We start from the raw sequence: 21426 nt of genomic DNA, 5'->3' as shown, positions 1-21426 counted from the left end.
TTCTCTCCTCTTCCATCAGGCAGAAGATACAGGATCTTGAGGGCATGTACCACCAGGCTCATTGCAGCTTCTACCCCACTGTTAAAAGACTATGGAATGGTTCCCTTATACGTTGAGATGGACTGTTGACCCCACAATCTATTTTGTTATGACCTTGCACTTTATTGTCTACCTGTAATGCACTTTCCCTGTAGCTGTGACACTTTACTCTGTACTGTTATTGTTTTTACCTGTACTACATCAATGCACTCTGTACTAACCCAATATAACTGCACTGTGTAATGAATTGGCCTGTACGGTTGGTATGCAAGACAAGCTTTCACTGTACCTCAGTACAAGTGACAATAATAACCAAACCAATCTGTGGAGAGAAATAGACAGTCGACACAGAAACACAAGCGACTGCAGATGCTGGAATCTGAAGCAACAAACAAAGTGCTGGGACTTCGGCTCAAGACCCTGCTTCGTGACTTCTTTCAGGATAACGCTGCGAAGGGCAAAGAAAAACGCATTTCGAGTGCACTCAGGGATGGGGGGCGCGTAGAGTTTGTCCGTCTCGGCCCGCCGTCGGGCTGCTCCAGCGCAGGCGCGGACGGTGGTGCCGGGCCCGCTCCGTGGAGCGGGGCGGGAGGTCGGGGCCGCCCGGTGAGGCGGAGGCGGTGGAGGTGTGGGCCGTGAGGTGAGGTCTGGGCCGTGAGGTGGTGAGGAGGAGGCGGCGGCGGGGGGTCGGGGCCGCCCGGTGAGGCGGAGGTCCGGGCCGTGAGGTGAGGCGGGGGCGGAGGCGGTGGGTCGGGGCCGCTCGGTGAGGCGGAGGCGGTGGAGGTGTGGGCCGTGAGGGTGAGGCGAGGTCGGGGCCGTGAGGTGGTGAGGAGGAGGCGGCGGTGGCGGCGGGGGGTCGGGGCCGCCCGGTGAGGCGGGGGCGGAGGCGGTGGGTCGGGGCCGCTCGGTGAGGCGGGGGCGGACTGGAGATCGGGGCCGCCTGGTGGGGCGGACCGGAGGTCAGGGCTGTGAGGTGGAGCGGGGAAACCGGGTGGCTGGGAGGTCGAGGTCGGGGTCCGTCGCTGCCCGGGAGGCGGTGGGGTGGGGGTGGGATGACCGGCCGTGGAAAGGCAAAGCCCTGATTTAAGAGCGCCGTTGGTCACTCTTCGCTGCCTTTAACGCAGTGAGGTTTATTAGTATTGGTTTATTACCTTATTATTGTCACTGGTACCAGAGGTACAGTGAAAAAACTTGTCCTGCATACCGTTGGTACAGATCAATTCATTACACAGTGCATTGAGGTAGTACAGGGTAAAAACAATAACAGAATACAGAGTAAAGTGTCACAGTTACAGGGAAGTGCATTGCAGTAGACATAAGGTGCAAGGTCATAACAAGGTAGATTGTGAGGTCAAGAGTCCATCTCATCGTATAAGGGGACCGTTCAATAGTCTTATCACAGTGGGGTAGAAGCTGTCCTTGAGCCTGGTGGTATGTGCCCTCAGGCTCCTGTATCTTCTGCCTGGTGGGAGAGGGGAGAAGAGAGAATGACGCGGGTGGGTGGGGTCTTTGATTTTGCTGGCTGCTTCACCAAGGCAGCAAGAGGTATAGACAGTCCATGGAGGGGAGGCTGGTTTCCGTGATGTGCACCGTCTCATCAATGGGGTTTATTGGGTTGACTTTTAGTATAATTTTGGGGTTTCTTCCCCTCTTCCTCCTCTCTCCCATTTTGCACTTCTGTGAGATGTTCATGCCGTGTAGAGCTGAAGGGGTGCTGCAGTGTTGGAGGTGTCGCCTGTCGAGTGAAACGTATGAGGGTCCTTCCTCTGCTCTTTGAGATGGATGTGGAAGATCCCATAATACTGTTCAAAGATGAGCAGGTGTCCTGATTAATGTTTAATCCTCACTATATCATGAAGGCACATTATCTGGAAGCTGTCACATTGCTGGGAGCTTGCTGTTGACAAAGTTTGTTTAAAAGTTGATGATGAAGTTGCTGTTTGGCTGTAAAGTGCTCTGGGATGACGTGAGGTCTGAAGTCTTTTTGTATAGAGGGTTTCCCGTGGAGCTACTGCAAGTGTTGTCCTTGAGTGCAACAGGGTTAAGGTACAGACCACAAACAATCCGCTGGAGGAACTCAATGGGTTGAGCAGCACTGTGGGGGGAGGAGGGGAAGACAATGTCAACATTATGTGTCGAAACTGCATCAGAGGTGCATGATGCAGGGTTTTGACCTGAAACATAAACAATTCCTCCCCTCCCTCCCCCCTCCCCCCCTCGCCCCCCCACCTCCCTCCCCCCTCGCCCCCCCACCTCCTCCCCCCTCCCCCCCTCGCCCCCCCACCTCCTCCCACCCTCCCCCCCCTCGCCCCCCACCTCCTCCCCCCTCCCCCCCGCGCCCCCCCACCTCCTCCCCCCCTCCCCCCCCACCACCTCCCCCCCTCCCCCCCACCCCCTCCCCCCCTCCCCCCCACCACCTCCTCCCCCCTCTCCCCCTCCCCCCCACCACCTCCTCCCCCCTCCCCCCACCACCTCCTCCCCCCCTCCCCCCCCACCACCACCTCCCCCCCTCCCCCCCACCACCACCTCCCCCCCCTCCCCCCCACCACCACCTCCCCCCCACCTCCTCTCCCCCTCCCCCCACCACCTCCTCCCCCCACCACCTCTTCCCCCCCACCGCCCCCCCTCCCCCCCCACCGCCCCCCTCCCCCCCCCCCACCGCCCCCCTCCCCCCCCCCCACCGCCCCCCTCCCCCCCCACACCGCCCCCTCCCCCCCCACTGATGCTGCCTGACCCTCTGAGTTCCTCCAGCAGATTGTTTATTGCTCCAGATTTTAGCATCTGCAGTCCCTTGTGTCTCCTTAAGGTACAGGCAGTTTACCAGGTGACTTCTGGTTGCTTTTGATGTTAAAGTGAAGGTTAATATAAGGTTTTAAAGTACTATAGTTTCTACTTATCTCATCTTGCCCTGGCAAAGGATCAATAACCAGAAGGGAAAGATAACTAGCAAGAGAACCAGGGGAGCGAGGGGAGTTTTTCTTTAAACACAGTGGGTTTTGATGATTTGGAATAAGCTTGCTGAAAGGGTGATGAAGGCTGATTTAATGGTAACACTTTTTCAGGGATGAATTATGAAGCTCTGTGAAAGGCTTGCACAGGTGCAGTGTGTCAATAGCTTGCTTCTGTGCTGTTGGCTTCTAGTGATAATTGGGCTGAAAATGTAAAACAAAAAGAGCGCAGCTGGTCCATGCAACCTTCTCTTGTGCATTAACTGTCCTCCCTAGTCCTTGGGTGCCAAGTAGTCTTCCAGAAGAGAGCGTAAGAAATAGAAGCAGGGATAGGCCATTTGGTCCCTTGTGCTTGCTTCAATAAGATCATTGATGTTTTGCCCCTTGGCCATTTTCCTGCACTCGTAACCCTTGATTCCATTAACATCTAAACATTTATTGATAAATTGTTGCAAACGTGGAGCAAAAAGCTGTAAGATTTGACACTCATCCATTTATTTACTTAAAGCTACATCTGTCTTGTTCTCGCTAAACTCTCTCTTCACCTGTCCCATGCCCCGCCCCAGGCACGTTGTTGGCTGCTGTTTACATGCGGGTGAAGTGTTAACAGGTTGATAATGTGTTGGTGTTGTAATGAAATCTCAATCCCACCCAGGCCAAAATCTAAGTGTCTCTCACAGGTTGCAGGATGGCAGTCAGAGTATGTTAAGGGTTAGTTTATCCAGGCTCAGGTCAGTCAACTCTGCACTGACTGGATGTTCTGAGATTGTTCATTGACAATAGGTGACAAATTTATTTTTGAGAGATGGGTATTTATGTGATCTTCATGACTTCACAGTAGATTAAATTGAAATTGCAGTCACTGTGGTAATGAAGCCAATTTACACACGGCAAGGTTCCCAAAACTGGAATTGGATAATGACTAAATACACGTTTTGAAGATGTCAGTTGAGTTCAGGACAAGAATGGGACTTCTGCTCTTTGAATAGGTGCTACTTGATCTTTTAAATCCATCTTTGACGGCAGACGCAACCTCAACCAAAAGGCCATATCTCTGGCAGTGGAACAACCCTTCAGTACTGCACTGGAGCATTGGTCTAGATTTCTGTGCTCGAACGTTTGAAGTGGGACTTGAACCCGCAAGCTTCTGATACCAAAGTAAGAGGGCGCTTCATTACACTGCTAGCTTGTTAAGATTCTACGGGCAAGGGCAAATAATCATAATGATGCATGGGGGGGGGGGGTGTTTCCTTGCAAGGGCGAGGCTGAAGCATGTTGTCTGGGGTGAATTAAAGCTAAGTGCAGCTCCTGATCTGGGTGAAGAGTGCTTGGAAATCTTAAATAAATGAATTCATCAGTGCATTGAATGTGCTGATTTTCATTGCATTGATGAATATAGTCAAGTTTGGAGATCACTGATTAATTTTACGTATTTTTCAGTGAGGACATTCCAGAAAGGAATCTAGAACTGCTCAAGAGTTTTAAAGCAAACTAACTTTACCAAAGAAAACATCTTCTCGTATGATTGAGGTAAGGACTGCTTGAATAAGATTGTCTGAAACCAACTAAATGTAAATTGAGGTGACACTGAACTTTGCAGTGTATTAATTTGATACTTTTACATTAAAATATTTGAGCAGGAAAACTTTCTCTTCTATGTGACAAGAGATTGGGAGTGGAACTCATTGGAAAGGCTTTTATAGGCATAGACACATCTAAGCTGCCTGTTCTGTTCTGCTCAGCTCAGCAATCGATCACAACCTATTTGGGCTTTTCTTTTCAGAAATCAGAGGCTGAATCTATGTTGTCTGATGAACTAGAACCCAAACCTGAGGTGAGTTGTGACACCTTTTTAATTTGTTAAATTCAAGGTTGCATTCTTGGATTGTTTAGTAAACAAAAACCAAGAGAATGACACTTGATATACATATCATTCCCATTTTGAGTTCACAGTGGAGAGACTGGTTAAACAGGCATAAGCCCTCTGATTGGATGTAAAAGATTGTTGGTGCTCTTGGAAGAACAAGGGAGTTCTTTCTGGGCATTAAGGAGATGAAGGGATATTGTGAAGCTGAGGTGGAAGATCTGCCATGATCTTGATGAATGATGGAGCAAACTTGAATGGCCATATAGTTACTCTTGCTTCTATTTAAAAAAAACTTTAAAAACTTCATTTATACAACACGGTAACAGGCCTTTCCGGCCAACAAGCCCGCACCGTCCAATTACACCCACATTAACCTACTAACCCGTACGTCTTTGGAATGTGGGGGGAAACTGGAGTATCCGGAGGAAACCCACGCAGTCACAGGGAGAACGTACGGGAATTGAATCCCGATCGCTTGCGCTGTAGTAGCATTATGCTAACCAGTACGCTACCATGCTGCCCAAATATTTCTTATGTTCTGATGTTGTTCTGTCCAATTCTGAGCCAGTATTGTTAAAATGATACCTGTTGATTATCATGGTTTGTGGGATCTTGCTGGGTACAAATTGGCTGTGGTGTTTCCTAACATCACAATGACCACAGTAGTATTTTACTTGCTGAAAAGTAATTTGGGAGGTCCTGTGCTTACGAACTATAAGATCCACATTTTTCCTTACTATGCAAAGGTAGCGAATACCTTGAAAGTGTTCACATTGTGGGAGACTTTTCAGTTGAACTCAATTCTTTCCTTTACCAGTGACTTAACATTTGCATCTTCTTGAGGGTTGCTGGATAAGAATGTGAGTGGAGCTCTCTTGCTTTACCTCTTGGTTGTGATTTATTGCATGTTTTGGAGAAATACAATAGTGTCTTTTTCATAAGAGAAAAGATTACTTGAGTTCACCTGAAATAACTTTGGTATGTTGCAAAGTGCTTCGTGGGCACAGAAATATTTTTGAAGGTAAATTACTGATGCAGTGTTGAAAATAATCCTGGGAATTCTTGCATATTAACGTCCCAGTAAATGCAATGAGATGATGACTGGATAATCTGTTTGTGATGTTGATTTAAGTGCAAGATGTAGGAGATTTTTCCCTATTCTTCATCAAATGGTGCCATGCAATGCTTCACTTAAAATCTTGTTCAAGCAAGCATGTTGTACTGGTAAATATTTGATAAATCAGTTTATTATTGTCACGTACTGAGGTACAGTGAAAAACTTGTCTTGCATACAGTTCATACAGATCAATTCATTACAACAGTGCATTGAAGTAGTACAAAGTAAAACAATAAGTGTTACAGTTACAGAGAAAGTGCAGTGCAATCAGACAATAAGGTACAAGGTCATAATGAGGTAGATTGAGAGGTCAAGAGTCCATTTTATTGTACTAGAGTTGGCTCAGGTTATGTGCTTAGATCTTTGGAGTAGGACTTGATTCTGTGATCACCTGTGTCTGGGACACCATCATGCACAACTGATCTAATTGTTCATTGCTACATTTGGTGTTGGCTTGTTAAGAATCACCATGTCCAATTTCTTGTGGAATCCTTCCCTATTACCACTGCTGTATGATCTCTAGAATGTTTCACTCCTGCAATATTTGATATAAAAATCATGACACAAAGGTGTCAACTCGGTCCATTGTGGTTCTCTTAATTTTTAACATTTATCAGGTAGCACTGCCACTGAAATGTGATGAGTTGGATCTCAAAGCTGCTGTCTTGACCTGGTTTATTTACAGTTGCTGGTGCAGTTTGTCCAGAATACATTTATACCCTTAGGCGAAGGGTTTGAAGAGCCAGAGCAGGGTGCAGTCCAATGTCTACCTCCAACGAAAGCCAATAAGAGTGCATTACACAACCAAATCTTGCCCTCTGGTAAGTAGAACAGAGACGTGTCCGTTAGGGAGGTTTTGTAATGTGCTGGGTGGCGTCTATGTAAATGTACTTATTCTCGTGAGAGCGCCCTATGTTCAGCACTGTCTTCAGTCACAATTAGTATTTTCTCTCCACTTTATTGGCTGGATGCAGAGTCCAGCTCTACTTGACATTGAGACAAAATGACCATTAATTAGTTACTGTAGTTATTAAGTTGTCCTGCCTAATAATCAAACCTTTTTTGAAACAGACCTTAAGCCTGCCTTCTAATTGTTAAACGTGTGTGGGATTTATAAGTTCAAGTTATTTTATTGTCATTCACCCATATGCTATAAAAACACAAGGAGGAACAAAATGTCATTTCCCCCAGACTCTCAAAACAGAGGACATACATAGAACAGAAGACATACAATAAAGGCAGACAGAAAAATTGTGTAAGTACAAATAGTGCAAAAACCGGTATATACAGGATACAAAATTAGTGCAGAGTTAGTGCAAAACCGAGTTAGACGAAGAAAATACAGAACTCAATGTGTTACAGTAATTGTATAAACATGTTCAGCAGGAGCCAACATTCTTATACGCCGTTGAGCAAACCAGGGCTTTTGACGCGGCATTTGTCCTGGAAACTGTCTCCAGGGTATTCAGGAGCCTGACAGCCTGGGGGAAAACACTGTTGTGCAGTCTAGTAGTTCTGGCCCGGATGCTCCGGTACCACTTGCCAGATGGCAATGGGACAAATAGGTCGTGGGAGGGATGAGAAGGGTCTTCTATGATTCTGCAGACCTTGCGTGTGTGTCGTGTGTTGTAGATATCCAGGATGGAGGGAAGAGGTACTCCAATGATCTTTCCAGCTGTACTCGCAATTCTCTGCAAAGTCTTACGGTCAGAGATGTTGGTTACCATATAATAATGAATTATGCTATTGGTAAATTCCCTATTTTAAAAGAAAAGACTATTACGATTTTTATGTTTTCTTAACCCTCGTGACTTTTTTATTATCCTTTGAGCTGTATTATTGAAGGTGCTGACCCTTGCCAGTGCATTGTTCACCAACCCTTTATCAACCCATGCCAGTTGACTTTGAGTGTGAGCAGGTTGTTTGATTGTGGATGGAGCAGATCCTGATGCCACCATGTGCACTTTGCAGGGGACACTGGTTAGTTGGTGATCCTCACTGGAAGGCAGTTATTGTGTTGAAGGCTGCCCATATGAAGCTCTCAAATTTGATTGCCTCTCCAAACTCATTGTCTAGGCTTGTATCTCAAGTATAAGGTCCTGAACAGTGTACTGCCAGGACCCATAATGTCACACACCCCATTCTCCTATCAGTAGAGAGGCAGCAGGAATGTAGAAGTGAATTGATCATTCAGGGCATCCTCACTTGGTAAGGATGGGTTCTGTGAGTGGACCAGATATTGAACTGGTGCAGCTAGCTGTGCTGCTTGTGAGAGGAGGATGCCCACTTGGTGTTTTCTTTAATCCTGCATTGTTACATATTCCTTCCCATTGCCATCATGGTTAAAGTAAGACCAGGAGCGTGCGCTCTATTCTGATCCTGACCACTAAAAAGTTAGAGCTCTCTTGCTCTGGCACTTGCTTGATATTTGCTTCCTCTGCAGTGGGAAGCGCTGTACCTGGTATGTATGCCTTGTATTAGTGCAGCTCCGAGCAGGAACAACTGAACCTGGTGTGAATCCACGCTCTTTACTGTGTGGTGAACTTCCTGCTATAGAGTTATGCAGCACAAAAAACGGGCCCTTTGGCCCAACTTGTCCATGCCGACCAAGTTGCCTAATGGAGCTAGTCCCATTTGCTTGCATTTGGGCCATATCCCTCTGAACCTTTCCTATTCATAAACCTGTCCAAATGTCTTGTAATTGTCCCCACTTCCACCACTTGCTCAGGCAGCATGTTCCATTTACTCACCACCATCTGTGGAAAAAGTTGCCCCCCCAGATCCCTTTTAAATCTTTTCCCTTTCACTTTAAACCTATGCCCTCCAGTTTTGCACTCCCCGACCCTGGGAAAAAGACTGACTGTTCTCCTTATGATTTTATAAACCTCTGTAAAGTCACCCTTCAGCCTCCTACGCTGCAGGGAAAAAAAATCCCTGGCCTATCCAGCCTCTCCTTGTAACTGAAACCCTCTAGTCCTGGTAACGTCCTCATAAATCTTTTTTGCATCCTCTCCAATTTAAGGACATCCTTTCTATAGCAGGGCGACCAGAACTAAATGCAGTACTCCAAATGTGGCCTTCCCAACATCTGGTACAGCTGTAACATGATGTTCCAACTCTTGTACTCAGTATCCTGACTGATGAAGGCAAGTGTGCCAAATGCCGCCTTCACCACCCTGTCTACCTGTGTCTTGCCCAAGTTCTGGATTGACCTTTCTTTGTTCATTTTGATAACAATTATTCTTCTGAAAATTGTGGGTTCAAGTCCCACTCCATAGATTAGAGAAGTAAATCTGGGTTGATACGCCAGTGCTGTATTGAGAGAGTGTTGCAGTGTAAGTGTTCACTCTTTCAAATGAGACGTTACTTACTAGCCCTGTTTGCCTCCTTGGGTAGATACAAAATATCCCATGGCGTTATATTGAAGAAGCTCAGTAGAGTTCTGCTCTGTGCCTTGCCTAATATATATTCCTCAATAGACGCCCTGCTGTTTGTGGGAGCTTGCTGGGTGCATGTTTGCCACGTATCCAACACTACCACTGACAGTACTTCAAAATGCAATTCATTGTCTGTCAAATGTTTTGGGAAATCTGTGAAAGGTGCTGTGTAAATGTAAGTTCTCCCTTGTGTTTTAGGGGACCCCTCTGCTTCTGATCCTGCAGTGCCGAGCCAAGTTGGGGTGCCTGAAGCCAGAAGTAGGTCGGATTCTGGCGAAAATGCAGATGGGAGCGCCCCGTGGTACCTCCGCGTTCAGGAGCTGGCGCACGACAGCCTCGTAGCTGCGACCAGGGCACAACTGGCCAAGCATTCAAAAGGTGCCAATGTTGTTGATTCCTCGCACCCCAGCTTCTCTCCAGCTGACCCAGTTATTGCCCCAGAATTGAACCTTGCAGTGGGCAGTGTGCAATGGGAATTTCTTTGGCCTCGCTCTTCTGATCATACCGTTTTTGCACTGCTTCCATTTAACGCAAAAACATAAAGCCAAAAAGTCACCATAAGACAGCATCTGCAGAAGGAGATAATTAATGTTTTAGTTTGATGATTCATCATCTTTTTTCCTTTCACTCACTCCCTATCACCAGTTGCTTACCCCAACCACTTAGTTTTCCACTCTCCTGTGTCCATCCTCTCCGTTATGCTTGTGGAACCTCCTTTCACACTCTGCCCTATCTTGCTCAGTGTTCGGGGTCACCTGAATATTTTGTTAGCAGCAAGAGGGTGCATTTGAATTTTCCTTCTACTCTCATTAAAGTTTAAAAGAGAGAATAAAAGCCTTAAATTTCTATGCTGCTGTTCAGTTTTTCGGGAGTTCCCAACGTGTTTTCCAGCTTTTAGTCTTAGGGAGGAAGTACAGATCTTGTTGACTTTGGGGCAGCCCTCATCTTTGGTCCAGAGGCACTGAAGCTAGCCGGTTAGACTTGCAGCACGTTCTTGCTACGGTTATCGTAGCTGGAAGAAGCTTCCCCTTCTGCCATCGTCGCAGACCGACCACGGATATCGGAGGCCGTAGTTGCAACCTGTGATGTTCATTCCCCCCAGGAGAGCCCGAGGACAGCTGCAGTGCAGCCGACTGTACAGAAGGCGAGCCGCCCGACGTGAAACAAGGGACTCCGCAGGGTGAGAAAACCCTCAAGTGCTCCTACGAGGGCTGCAGCAGGACCTTCCTCTGGCATGCCCATCTGAAATATCACCTGAAAACGCACAAGTGAGTTTCCATACACCCATGTGTTTTATTTTTATTCTGGATTAAGAATGGAGAAATTGACACATTTACAAAGCATAGCACAGCACAGGACAGGCCCTTTGGCCCATGATGTTGTGCTGATTAAACTAATGACTCTTAATTAATCTGCACATTGACCACATCCTCCCTTCTCCGTATATTCATGTGCCTATCTAAGATTCCCTTAAACACTCCTATGCCGTCTGCCTTACTGCCACCCCTGGCAGTGCATTTCAGGCCCCCACCACTTGCCTCGCAAATCTCCTTTTGTACTTTTTCCCCCTCTCACCTTAAATACGTGCCCTCTAGTACTAGACATTTCAACCCTGGGGAAAAAAGGGTGCTATGTGTGGCACATGGTGCCTTTGTCAGGAGCTCGGTGAAAGACCTCAAACCTTTACTCTCTGCAAGTCTGGGGAGCAGTTCCACTGTCCTATTTGTGCTCCTTCCTCTTTGAGCTGCATCTCTCCCCATTCTCATTGTTAGGGTTTAAAAACCCAATTGGATATCTTGCTGTTTAACCTTGGACTTGGCAGCATGCTCTCCGAGTCATTAACCGCACCTGGCTGTACAGGACTCTTGCCCTTCCAGTAACTCCAGTCTTTCTGCAGGAACGACCGCTCGTTCACCTGCCCAAAGGAGGGATGTGGGAAGAGTTTCTATGTACTCCAGAGACTAAAGGTGCACATGAGGACTCATAACGGAGAGAAGCCCTACACTTGCCCTGAGGATGACTGTGGGAAGAAGTTTACGACAGCCGGCAACTTGAAGAACCACATGCGAATTCACACTGGTAGGATTGGATTGGTTTATTATTGTTGTACGTAATGAGATACGGTGAAAAGCTTTTGTTTTGCATGCCATCCAGACAGATTGTGCTTTATATAATTACATCGCAGTATTAAAAAGAAAGACAGAATGCAGAATAGATCGTGGCAATTACAGAGCAAGTGCAGTGCAGGCAGACAAATAAAGTGCAAGGGCAGCAATAAGGTAGATTGCGAGATCAAGAGTTCATCTTTTAGCGTATGAGAGGCCCATTTAGGAGTCTGGTACCAGCGGAATAGAAGCTGTCCTTGAGTCTGGTATGCATTTTCAAGCTTTCGTGTCTTCCACCTGATGGGAGAGGGGAGAAGAGAGGATGACCGGGATGGGAGGGGTCCTTGATTATGTTGGCTGCTTTCCTGAGATGGTGGGAAATGTAGACAGAGTCAACGGAGGGGAGAGTGGTTTGCGTGATGGACTGGGCAGAATGCACAGCTCTCGCGTTTAGTGCATGTTACTTTCTAACGATTCTGGCAAGGCTGTGTGGTAGGCCGTGAGTTGAGGTGGCAGGTCTCTGCGTGAGAGTGGTGTTTTCCACTCCGACCTGTGAGCTCACCTGCTCTACAAGTTAAGAAACTCTTGAACCCACTAATTCATATCATTCTACTTTACTGTAAAGAGAGCTTTTATTTTTAAGCTGTTTGAGTGTATCCCGTGGATGGGGTAAGTGCTGAACAAATATCTTACCAGATGCAGAGGGTACAAACATCGACAGTGCTGTCTTCCACAACTGTTTGGAGAAAAGAAGTAGTTTTATCCCCCTTTGGTGCAGTGGCCACAAGTTGGGTGAACTTGAGTTCTTTACTGAAGTAATGTGTTATCAATAAAGGGAAAAAGGTAAATTTCCAGAAGGAATTTGAGGTGCTACATCAAAAGTTGCTGTGGAAAATAAAGCTCGAGTATCAGAGGCAACGTATTGATGTGGATAGATGAGCTGGCTAATGCAAAACACAGTAAGCACAGTGGGTCTTTTTCAGGTTGACAAAATGTAATGAGTGCCACAGGCATCAGTGCTGGGACGTCAACTTTTTACAGTTTATGTAAATGACTTGGATAATGGCACTGAAGGTATAGTTGGTAAAGATACAGATAGGATAAGATATCTTTATTAGTCACGTGTACATCGAAACACACTATGAAATGCATCTTTTGCGTAGTGTTCTGGGGGCAGCCGCAAGTGTCACCACGCTTCTGGCGCCAACATAGCATGCCCACAACTTCCTAACCTGTACGTCTTTGGAATGTGGGAGGAAACCGGAGCATCCGGAGGAAACCCACGCAGACATGGGGAGAACGTACAAACTCCTTACAGACAGTGGCCGGAATTGAACCTGGGTCGCTGGCGCTGTAATAGTGTTACACTAACCGCTACACTACTGTGCCTGCCCAAAGAAAGGTAAGGAAGTAAATTGAGAAGAATACCTGAGGCTACAAAGGGTGTAGGTTGGTTAAGTCAGTGGGCAAAGAATCAGAATTGTACAGCACACAAACAGTCCCTTTGGCCCACTGTGTCTGTGCCGACGATCATGCTTATCCATACTAATCCCACTTGCCTGCATTAATTCCATCTCCTTCTATGCCCTGCTTGTTCAAGTACATGTCAAGATACCTCTCAGTTATATCTGTCTCCACCACCTCCTCTGGCAGCTCATTCCAGATACCAACTACACTGTGGGGGGGGGGGGTGGAGAAAGAATCTTTACCCCTCAGATCCCCTTTAAAACCTCCTCCCTCTCACCTTAAACCCATGCCTTCTAGTTTTAGACACCCCTACCATGGGAAATAGACACTGGCTCTATACTCCATCTCACTCATGGCTGTGTAGGATCTTTCCTCCTTTTGCTCTTGATATTGGTTTATTATTGTCCACTTGTACCGAGGTACAGTGAAAAATTTGTCTTGCATACCGTTCGTACAGATCAATTCATTACACAGTGCAGTGAGGTAGTGCAGGGTAAAAACAATAACACAATACAAAGTAAAGTATCACAGCTACAGGGAAGTGCATTGCAGGTAGACAATAAGGTGCAAAGTCAAACAAGGTAGATTGTGAGGTCAAGAGTCCATCTCATCGTATAAGGGAACTGTTCAATAGTCTTATCACAGTGGGATAGAAGCTGTCCTTGATCCTGGTGGTATGTGCCCTTGGGCTCTTGTATCTTCTGCCTGATGGAAGAGGAGAGAAGAGAGAATGACCTGGGTGGGTGGGGTCTTTGATTATGCTGGCTGCTTCACCAAGGCAGTGAGAAGTATAGAGTCCATGGAGGGGAGGCTGGTTTCTGTGATGCGCTAGGCTGTGTCCACAACTCTCTGTAGTTTCTTGTGGTCCTGGGCATAGGAGTTGCCATACCAAGCCGTGATGCATCCAGATCGGATGCTTTCTATGGTGCATCAATAGAAGTTGGTGAGTGTCAAAGGGAACATACATATAATGTGGAAAATGTGAAACTGTTCATTTTTGGCAGGAAAGATAAAGCACATCATTGAAATGGTGTGATATTTTAGAGCTGAGTTACAGAGGGATCTATGTGTTCCAGTGTATTCACAAAAGGCTAGTATGTATGTACTGCAAGCAATCAAGAAAGCTGACAATGTTATTGTTTACTGATAAAGGAATTGATTACAAACGTAAGGTTATTTCTCAGTTACTTATGGCCTTGGTGAGATCATGTGGACTCCTGTGGACAATATTGGTCTACTCTACTTTCAGAAAGTTTTTGATAAAGCCCCATGTAAGAGATTGGCATGTAAAATTGAGGGTAAGGTATTGATACGGATAGACAGCTGGTTGGTGGACAAACAGTAGGAATAACGGGGTTTTCTTCCAAGTGTCAGGCAGTAGCTAATTAGATACCACAGGGTCTGTGCTGGGACCCCAGCCATTGATGACGTACATTAATGATTTAGATGAGAGAAATAAAACTAATTTATACCAGTTTGCAGATGTCATAAAGCTGGGTGGGAGGGTGAGCCTTGGAGCAGCTCCAGGTTTATTTGGGCAGACTGAGGGAGTGGGCAGATACATGTAGATGTAGAATGTGAGTTTATCCACTTTGGTGGCAATGATAGGAAGGCAGACTGTTACCTGTTTGGTGAAGGAGAAGGTGCACTATTTGCTGAAGGCAAGCATGCAGGTGTAGCAGATGATTAAGATGGCAAATTGTTTGTTGGCCTTCATAACGAGAGGATTCAAGTATTGGAGCTGGAATCTCGTTCAGCAGTTGTACAACGTCATTCTGTGACTACACCTTGAGTATTGTGTGCAGTTTTGAACTTTTCAATCTGAAGAAGCATGTTGTTGCTGTTGAGGGAGTTCAGTAAAGATTCACCAGACTGATTGCTGGGGTGGCAGGACTTGTGTACGAAGAGGAGATGGGCCATTTCTTCTCTTATTCTCCAGAATATTTACAAGAACGAAAGGGGATCTTGTAGAAACCTACAAAATTCTAGCAGTTGTGGACAGACTAGGTGCAGGAAGGATGTTCCCAATGATGGGGAGTCCAGGGCAGGGATCTTGGTCTATGGATAAGCGGTAAGCCATTTAGGACTGAGATGAGAAATTTCTTCAAAAGAGTGCTGAATTGAACCCAGATCTGTAGATATCTGCGGAGAATGTGTGTGTACTGAGCTCGATGCACATGAAAGTATCGGCTGCAAGTTGTACTTGCCTCTGCGTGCTCGGTTCCTGTACCCTAGTGCAGATTTGACATGAATGAATACAAACAAATTCCCCCCTCCCCCCCCCAACCCAGATTTTTATTCCGCATTATTCAATTAACTGAATTAACATTCCCCAGTTGTTGTGGGGAATGTGAACTCGTGTCTCGCAATCTTGGGTCCAGGTGTCTGCATTAAAAACACTTTGCTGGAAATGCTCAGCAGTCAAGTTGCATCTACTTGTCACAATGCCAAGTTAATGTTTTGGGTCAATGATCTTTTATCAATAACTTGACTACCATACTACCATTATAATTTACTAATAGCACAGAAAGTGTAAAATGTAACTCCATAATGTGGGATTGAGGCATTTATAGGCCAGATCAGTGGCTGATTTATGAAGTGCTTTCAAGAACGTGAACCATGTAGGTGTTTATAACATACAGTAAATATGAAAATGTGGTCTGGTTGTTTCCTTGCAGTTTGTAGGAGGTGGCTGTGTGCAAGTTGCATTTCTATACCTGCAGTAGTATAAGTGCTTCGTAAATTTTCTAGCTTTGAAGTGCTTTGAGACTTCACGGTCTCAAAAGGCATTATATAAATGCAAGTCTTTCTCGCAGTAATATCGTTTTGTGATGACCTAATAATTTCCAATTGAATTCATTTTCTTAAATTGTCATGGTGATATTTTGAGTGTTAGTCCAGTTCCACAACCGGCACTACCAAGCACTACAGTGATATTGAGCTATTAGGATAAGCAGATTACCAGTCCTATGTTAGCACCATGTGGGATTGCTTTGGAAAAGACCTTCCGATCCACTGCACCCTTAGAAGCCCTGGAAAAGGTGGGAACATTCGCTTTTGCAGTTTCTGCAGGGTGACTTACTGATGGAATAAGAGGAGATTTTCCTCTGTTCCACTGGCACCCGTAGAAACTTCTTGCAGATATTTCTGTCATATATTAATTTGTTGGCGCCCTTTCCTTTTGCCAGGGAGAAGCCATTTGTCTGTGGAGCAAGAAGCTGTGGACGGTGTTTTACAGAGTACTCCAGTCTACGTAAACACATGGTTGTGCACTTCAGGTATGGCAGGGCTTGTGCTTGCTGTAGTTCTGGCAGGGGGGCAGAGGAATCCATTGTCTCTAAGGTGGCAATGGTGATGGATACTGGAAGGGAAGATAACTACTTGGTCATTCCCACTCTTGGAGATCACTTAATCTGAAGGACTCTGGAATTTTTAGAGCAGCTCCAGTTTCTTGTGTAAACTCCCACTACAACCTGTGCCCCCTCACCATCTTGGCGGCCTTCTGGACTTGATATTGAATTCGACAACTTCAGGTAAGTTGCTTTCTTTGTCTCTGTCAGAACTGCTCATTGCTGCTGTAAGTCATCCGTCTGTGATATTGGTCTCATATTTCTGTCTCTGTCGGTACAACCTGGCCTGAGTATGGTCCTGCAGCTCTGCTATTCCCAACACATGACACAGACAAAGGAGCATAATCATCCTCTAAATGCTCCCTTAACCCATTTGACCAGACAACTCATCCCCATGGCAACTCTGGGTTCACCTTATCACTTTGTCCTATCCCTCCCTTCTACTGTGTAACTGAAATCTGCCTTTTCTTAATCTTCCCAGTCTGACAAAGGCTCTTTGACCTGAAACATTAACTCATTTCTTTGGACAGATGCTGCCTGACCTGCTGAGTGCATCCCGCACTTTCTGTTCTTTGAGTCCATGCTAATGTTTCTGAGCCACTGAAAGCTCCTGCCATCATTCCTCAGCAGTACCCTTTGCTCCCCCCCTTCAAGTATTTAAGTAGCCTCCCCTTAAGTGAATCTAGAGCGTTTCCCTCAACCCCTACTGTAGTAATGAGTCCATATTCTCACCGCTCTCTGAACAGATGTAATATGGTGCTTTGTTCACTGCAGAGCATGCTGTCAACTATTGGTAGTGAAGCAAAAGTACACAGGAAGATCATGAAGGAAATGACTCAGTAAAAACCTTTTCATTATTCCCTTTCTTTGAATTAAAGGTGAGAAGCCTTTCCAGTGTACCATCTGCTGGAAGACGTTCTCCCAGAGCGGCAGCAGAAATGTCCACATGCGGAAATACCATGATATCCGTCTAGTCTTCAGTGAACAAGAAGAGGCTGCAGGTGTGTGGTGTAAAGGGGCAAGAGGCAGGGTACATAGGAGGGCAACATTTTTACACTTACTAGACCAAGCATCTCCAGAAGGTATCTCCCAGAAGGTCAGGAGGCATGGGATCCAGGGAAACTTGGCTGTGTGGATTTGGAATTGGCTCACCTATAGTAGGCAGAGGGTGGTTGCAGATGGAATGTATTCTGCCTGGAGGTTGGTAACCAGTGGTGTTCCACAGGGATCTGTTCTGGGACCCCTGTTCTTTGTGATTTTTATAAATGACTTGGATGAGGAAGTGAAGGGATGGGTTAGTAAGTTTGCAGATGACATGAAGGTTGGTGGTGTTGTGGATAGTGTAGAAGGCTGTTGAGGGTTACAATGGGACATTGATAGGATGCAGAGCTGGGCTGAGAAGTGGCAGATGGAGTTCAACCCAGAATAGTGTGAAGTGATACACTTTGGAAGGTTGAATTTGAAGGCAGAATACAGGGTTAATGGCAGGATTCTTAGCAGTGTGGAGGAACAGAGTGATCTAGGGGTCCAAGATACATGGACGGGAGAGGTCTGGAGGGTTATGGACTGGGTGCAGGTAAATGGGACTAGCGGAATACCGTTTTGGCACAGACTAGAAGGGCCGAATGGCCTGTTTTCTATGCTGTAGTGTTCTATGGTTCTAAGTCCATAGATCCCTCAAAGTTGCTGCACAAGTTGATAGTGTTGTTAAGGTGGTGGATGGCCTTCATTAATCAGGGGATTGAGTTCAAGAGCCGCGAGGTAATGTTACAGCTCTATAAAACCCTGGTTAGACCACACTTAGAATATTGTGTTCAGTTCTAGTCTCCTCACTATAGGAAGGATGTGGAAGCTTTAGAAAAGGTGCAGAGGAGATTTACCAGGATGCTGCCTGGATTGGAGAGCATGTCTTGTGAGGATAGGTTGAGTGAGCTCGGGCTTTTCTCTTTGGAGCGAAGGAGGGTGAGAGGTGACCTGTTGGAGGTGTACAAGATGATAAGAGGCATAGATCGAGTGGACAGTCAGAGACTTTTTCCCAGGGTGGAAATGGCTCACACGAGAGGGCATAACGTTAAGGTGAATGGAGGAATGTACAGGGGGGATATCAGAGGCAAGGTTTTTTACACAGAGAATGGTGGGTGCGTGGAATGTGCTGCCAGGGGTGCTGGTAGAGGCAGATACATTAGGGACATTTAAGAGACTCTTAGATAGGCGAATGGATGATAGAAAAATGGAGGGCTATGTGGGAGGGAAGGGTTAGATTGATCTTAGAGTAGGTTAAAAAGGTCGGCACAATGTTGTGGGCCAAAGGGCCTGTACTGTGCTGTAGTGTTCTATGTTACAACCATTCAACCTGGAATATCAGGTGCATGTGCATATAAAGTTTCCCTTCCCTGGACAGTGTATCTTATACCCCACCAGTCCCAATTCCTGACTCTTCCAGTGCGTGTTTTTCTTTAATTTCCTCTTGGATGCCGGGCATCATTTGCCTAAGACCAACTATTTTTGGCCAGTTGATGTTAAATTACACCGTTCCAGGAGTGAGGTGAAGTAAACCCATTTCCCCGTCTCACATGATATGAGAGCTGACGGAGATGAGAGGAGATTACACCCCATCAGTTGAGAGAGCTGAGGAACAGGTCCTTCGGCCCACAATGTATGTGCTGACCGCAATGACAACTTAAACTGCACATCTGTCTCTACATGGTTATGTCCCTCAATTCCCTTCATTGTTGCTTTGGTCAAAATCTTGAAACAGCCACACAAAATTTGTTTTCCCTTCTACTACCTCAGTGCACTGCTGTAATGAAATGATCTTTGTTTTGCATGACATCCATAGTTTTTCACTGTACCTCAGTGCATGTGACAATAATAAACAAATTTATCAATTTACCACCACACCGTCAGCATATTTTCTAGGACTCCACCAGTTTAAGAAGGCATCACCACCACTTTTTCAAGGACCAGCTAGAGTAGGTGGCACAGTGGCGCTGCAGGGAAGGCGCTGGATTGGCAGCTCCGGGAACCCGGGTTCAATCCTGACTTCAGATGCTGCAAATGTGGAGTTTGCAACGTTCTCCCTGAGACCGTGTGGGTTTCCCTTGACATCCCAAAAACGTGATGGTTGTTAGTTGAATTGGTTTGCTGTAAACTACCCCTCTGTGGCGGGTAGGAAAAGCTAAAGGGGGTCAATTATCCCTACATGGTTGGTAGGAAAAGCCAGAGGGGCTAATGGCCAGATGTGCATAGCTAACTGAGAAACAAGTGGAGGATTTTGCTCTGAGAATCAGCATAGACTCAATGGGCCAAATGGCCTCCTGTGTTGTGAGGAAATATATAATAGAAAGGATTGTTGCCAGCAAATACCACCTTGAGTGAATGAAGCTTAGAACAAAATCCTTATAAAGAGAATTAAATCTTCACTGTCCCCAACACTAATGCTACAATTTTCATCATTGTACTTTCTAAAGCCAGTGGCCTGCCTGATGATGGTGTGGAAAGTGTGCCAGAGATACCTGCAGGACTTTCAGTAACCACAGCTTCTGTGCTGTCACCATCAGCCCTGGAAGCACAGCCTTTGGTCTTACCGCACAGTATACTCGGAGCAGAGGAGGGTAGGTGTAAATGTTTGAGCATGCCCGTTGTTCTTTCTGTAGTTGCTATTAATCCCCGCTTCAGGGTTACACCTTTTCTTGCCCTGGGTACCCTGTGTTTTCAGCTGTTGACCCAGTGTTAATCTTCATGATTGTTTCTTGGTCCCTCCTGTTGGACAAGCAGGCTGATGTTGTAGCTTCATGCCTACTTAGTAGAATCTTATGGAGAGAGTTCCAGATCTCTACTGCTTTTGGATGAATCTGTACTTGTATTGCAATCCTTTTGAGAAATAATTAATGTGTTCAGGACAGGCACGGTAGTGTAACGCGATTACAGCGCAGTGACCCGGGTTTAATTCCGGCCACTGGTCTGTAAGGAGTTTGTACGTTCTCCCCGTGTCTGCGTGGGTTTCTCCGCCAGGTGCTCCAGTTTCCTCCCACATTCCAAAGACGTACGGGTTAGGAAGTTGTGGGGCACGCTATGTTGGCGCCAGAAACGTGGCAACACTTGTGGGCTGCCCCCAGAACACTACGCAAAAGATGCATTTCACTGTGTGTTTTGATGTACATGTGACTAATAAAGATCTTATCTCAAATATTTCCTTTTTTTCATGCCAGAAGTGCTGCCTGAGAGTTCACCACTAGTTCTGGCACAACAACTACGGCATCCATTGTGGTTTCTGCCCCAGCCACACCATCTTGGTTGCCATAGCCACTGCAGGACATTCTTATGAAGAAGTCGTCACCGTGTTAATACAGTGAATGGCTGCAAGCCTCTTGTTGACCATTGTGGTTAAAGGACCACGAAATGAAGAGTAAGATTTGGCTGTGAACCAGGTTTGCCCATCAGTTTACTAAACCAAGACATGGGTTTACCTTTAATTATGCAAGAAATCAACATCAAAAGTGATGATGCCGGGTAATTTCTCATTCTAAGCTCTTCCTTGTATATTTACCCGTCTTTGCAAGATCCAGGCGATATCCTGCATGATCAAAATTTGACGACTTTTCTCGGAGCAGCAGAGAAAAGAAAGTAGACTGGTATTTATTTACAAAGGACCATTTAACTTCACTTGCTTCACAGTGATGTCATCAGATGTCAGCAGTCTGAAAGGCCTAAACTGCAAATCAGATGTGGATATAGGTGGAACTCTCCACATATTCTAGCCTCCATTAACCGTCCCGTGTTGCCCTGGGTGATTTGATTCCCCTGGCAAGGCCACTCCACCTGTTATCAGAGTTGCCTGTGCTGAAGGGTTTAAGCTGTGGACTTTGGCTTCCCAGTGAATCAGCAGGTTAACTGACTGGGTTCAGCGAAGGCTTTGTGTGTAGGTTACTAAAAATTGTCTTCCAAACATGATTTCATCCACCCTCCTGGAATGGGGTTTGAATGCTGCGTGGTGTAAGATACTGTGCGTGAATTTTGCTATACTTCAAATTAAATAAAAGATGTTTATACCACCATTCTGTGAATTGCATTCTGAATTAGAACATAGAACAGTA

The 21426-nt window shown here is 46.0% G+C and overlaps 1 protein-coding gene across 1 annotated transcript; it reads left to right on the top strand.

The window, feature by feature from the left end:
- Window positions 1-585: 585 nt before the first annotated feature.
- On the top strand, window positions 586-20696 carry znf410 (zinc finger protein 410). Its single transcript, XM_052010560.1, has 12 exons — window positions 586-679; window positions 3977-4145; window positions 4428-4517; window positions 4771-4821; window positions 6657-6792; window positions 9607-9786; window positions 10511-10676; window positions 11306-11488; window positions 16169-16263; window positions 17209-17331; window positions 19801-19944; window positions 20542-20696. The coding sequence occupies exons 3-12, from the start codon at window positions 4509-4511 to the stop codon at window positions 20655-20657; spliced, it is 1203 nt and encodes a 400-aa protein (XP_051866520.1). The 5' UTR covers window positions 586-679; window positions 3977-4145; window positions 4428-4508; the 3' UTR covers window positions 20658-20696.
- The last annotated feature ends 730 nt before the right edge of the window (window positions 20697-21426 follow it).

This window comes from Pristis pectinata, chromosome 1, assembly GCF_009764475.1.
Source record: "Pristis pectinata isolate sPriPec2 chromosome 1, sPriPec2.1.pri, whole genome shotgun sequence".
NCBI lineage: Eukaryota > Metazoa > Chordata > Chondrichthyes > Rhinopristiformes > Pristidae > Pristis > Pristis pectinata.
This window is presented reverse-complemented; position numbering and strand designations above follow the sequence as displayed.

Excerpts from the sequence above, each read along its gene's own strand:
- znf410 (XM_052010560.1), top strand. Across the intron at positions 4,822-6,656 it reads AACTAGAACCCAAACCTGAG|TTGCTGGTGCAGTTTGTCCA; the intron begins GTGAGTTGTGAC and ends GTTTATTTACAG. Across the intron at positions 6,793-9,606 it reads CAACCAAATCTTGCCCTCTG|GGGACCCCTCTGCTTCTGAT; the intron begins GTAAGTAGAACA and ends CTTGTGTTTTAG.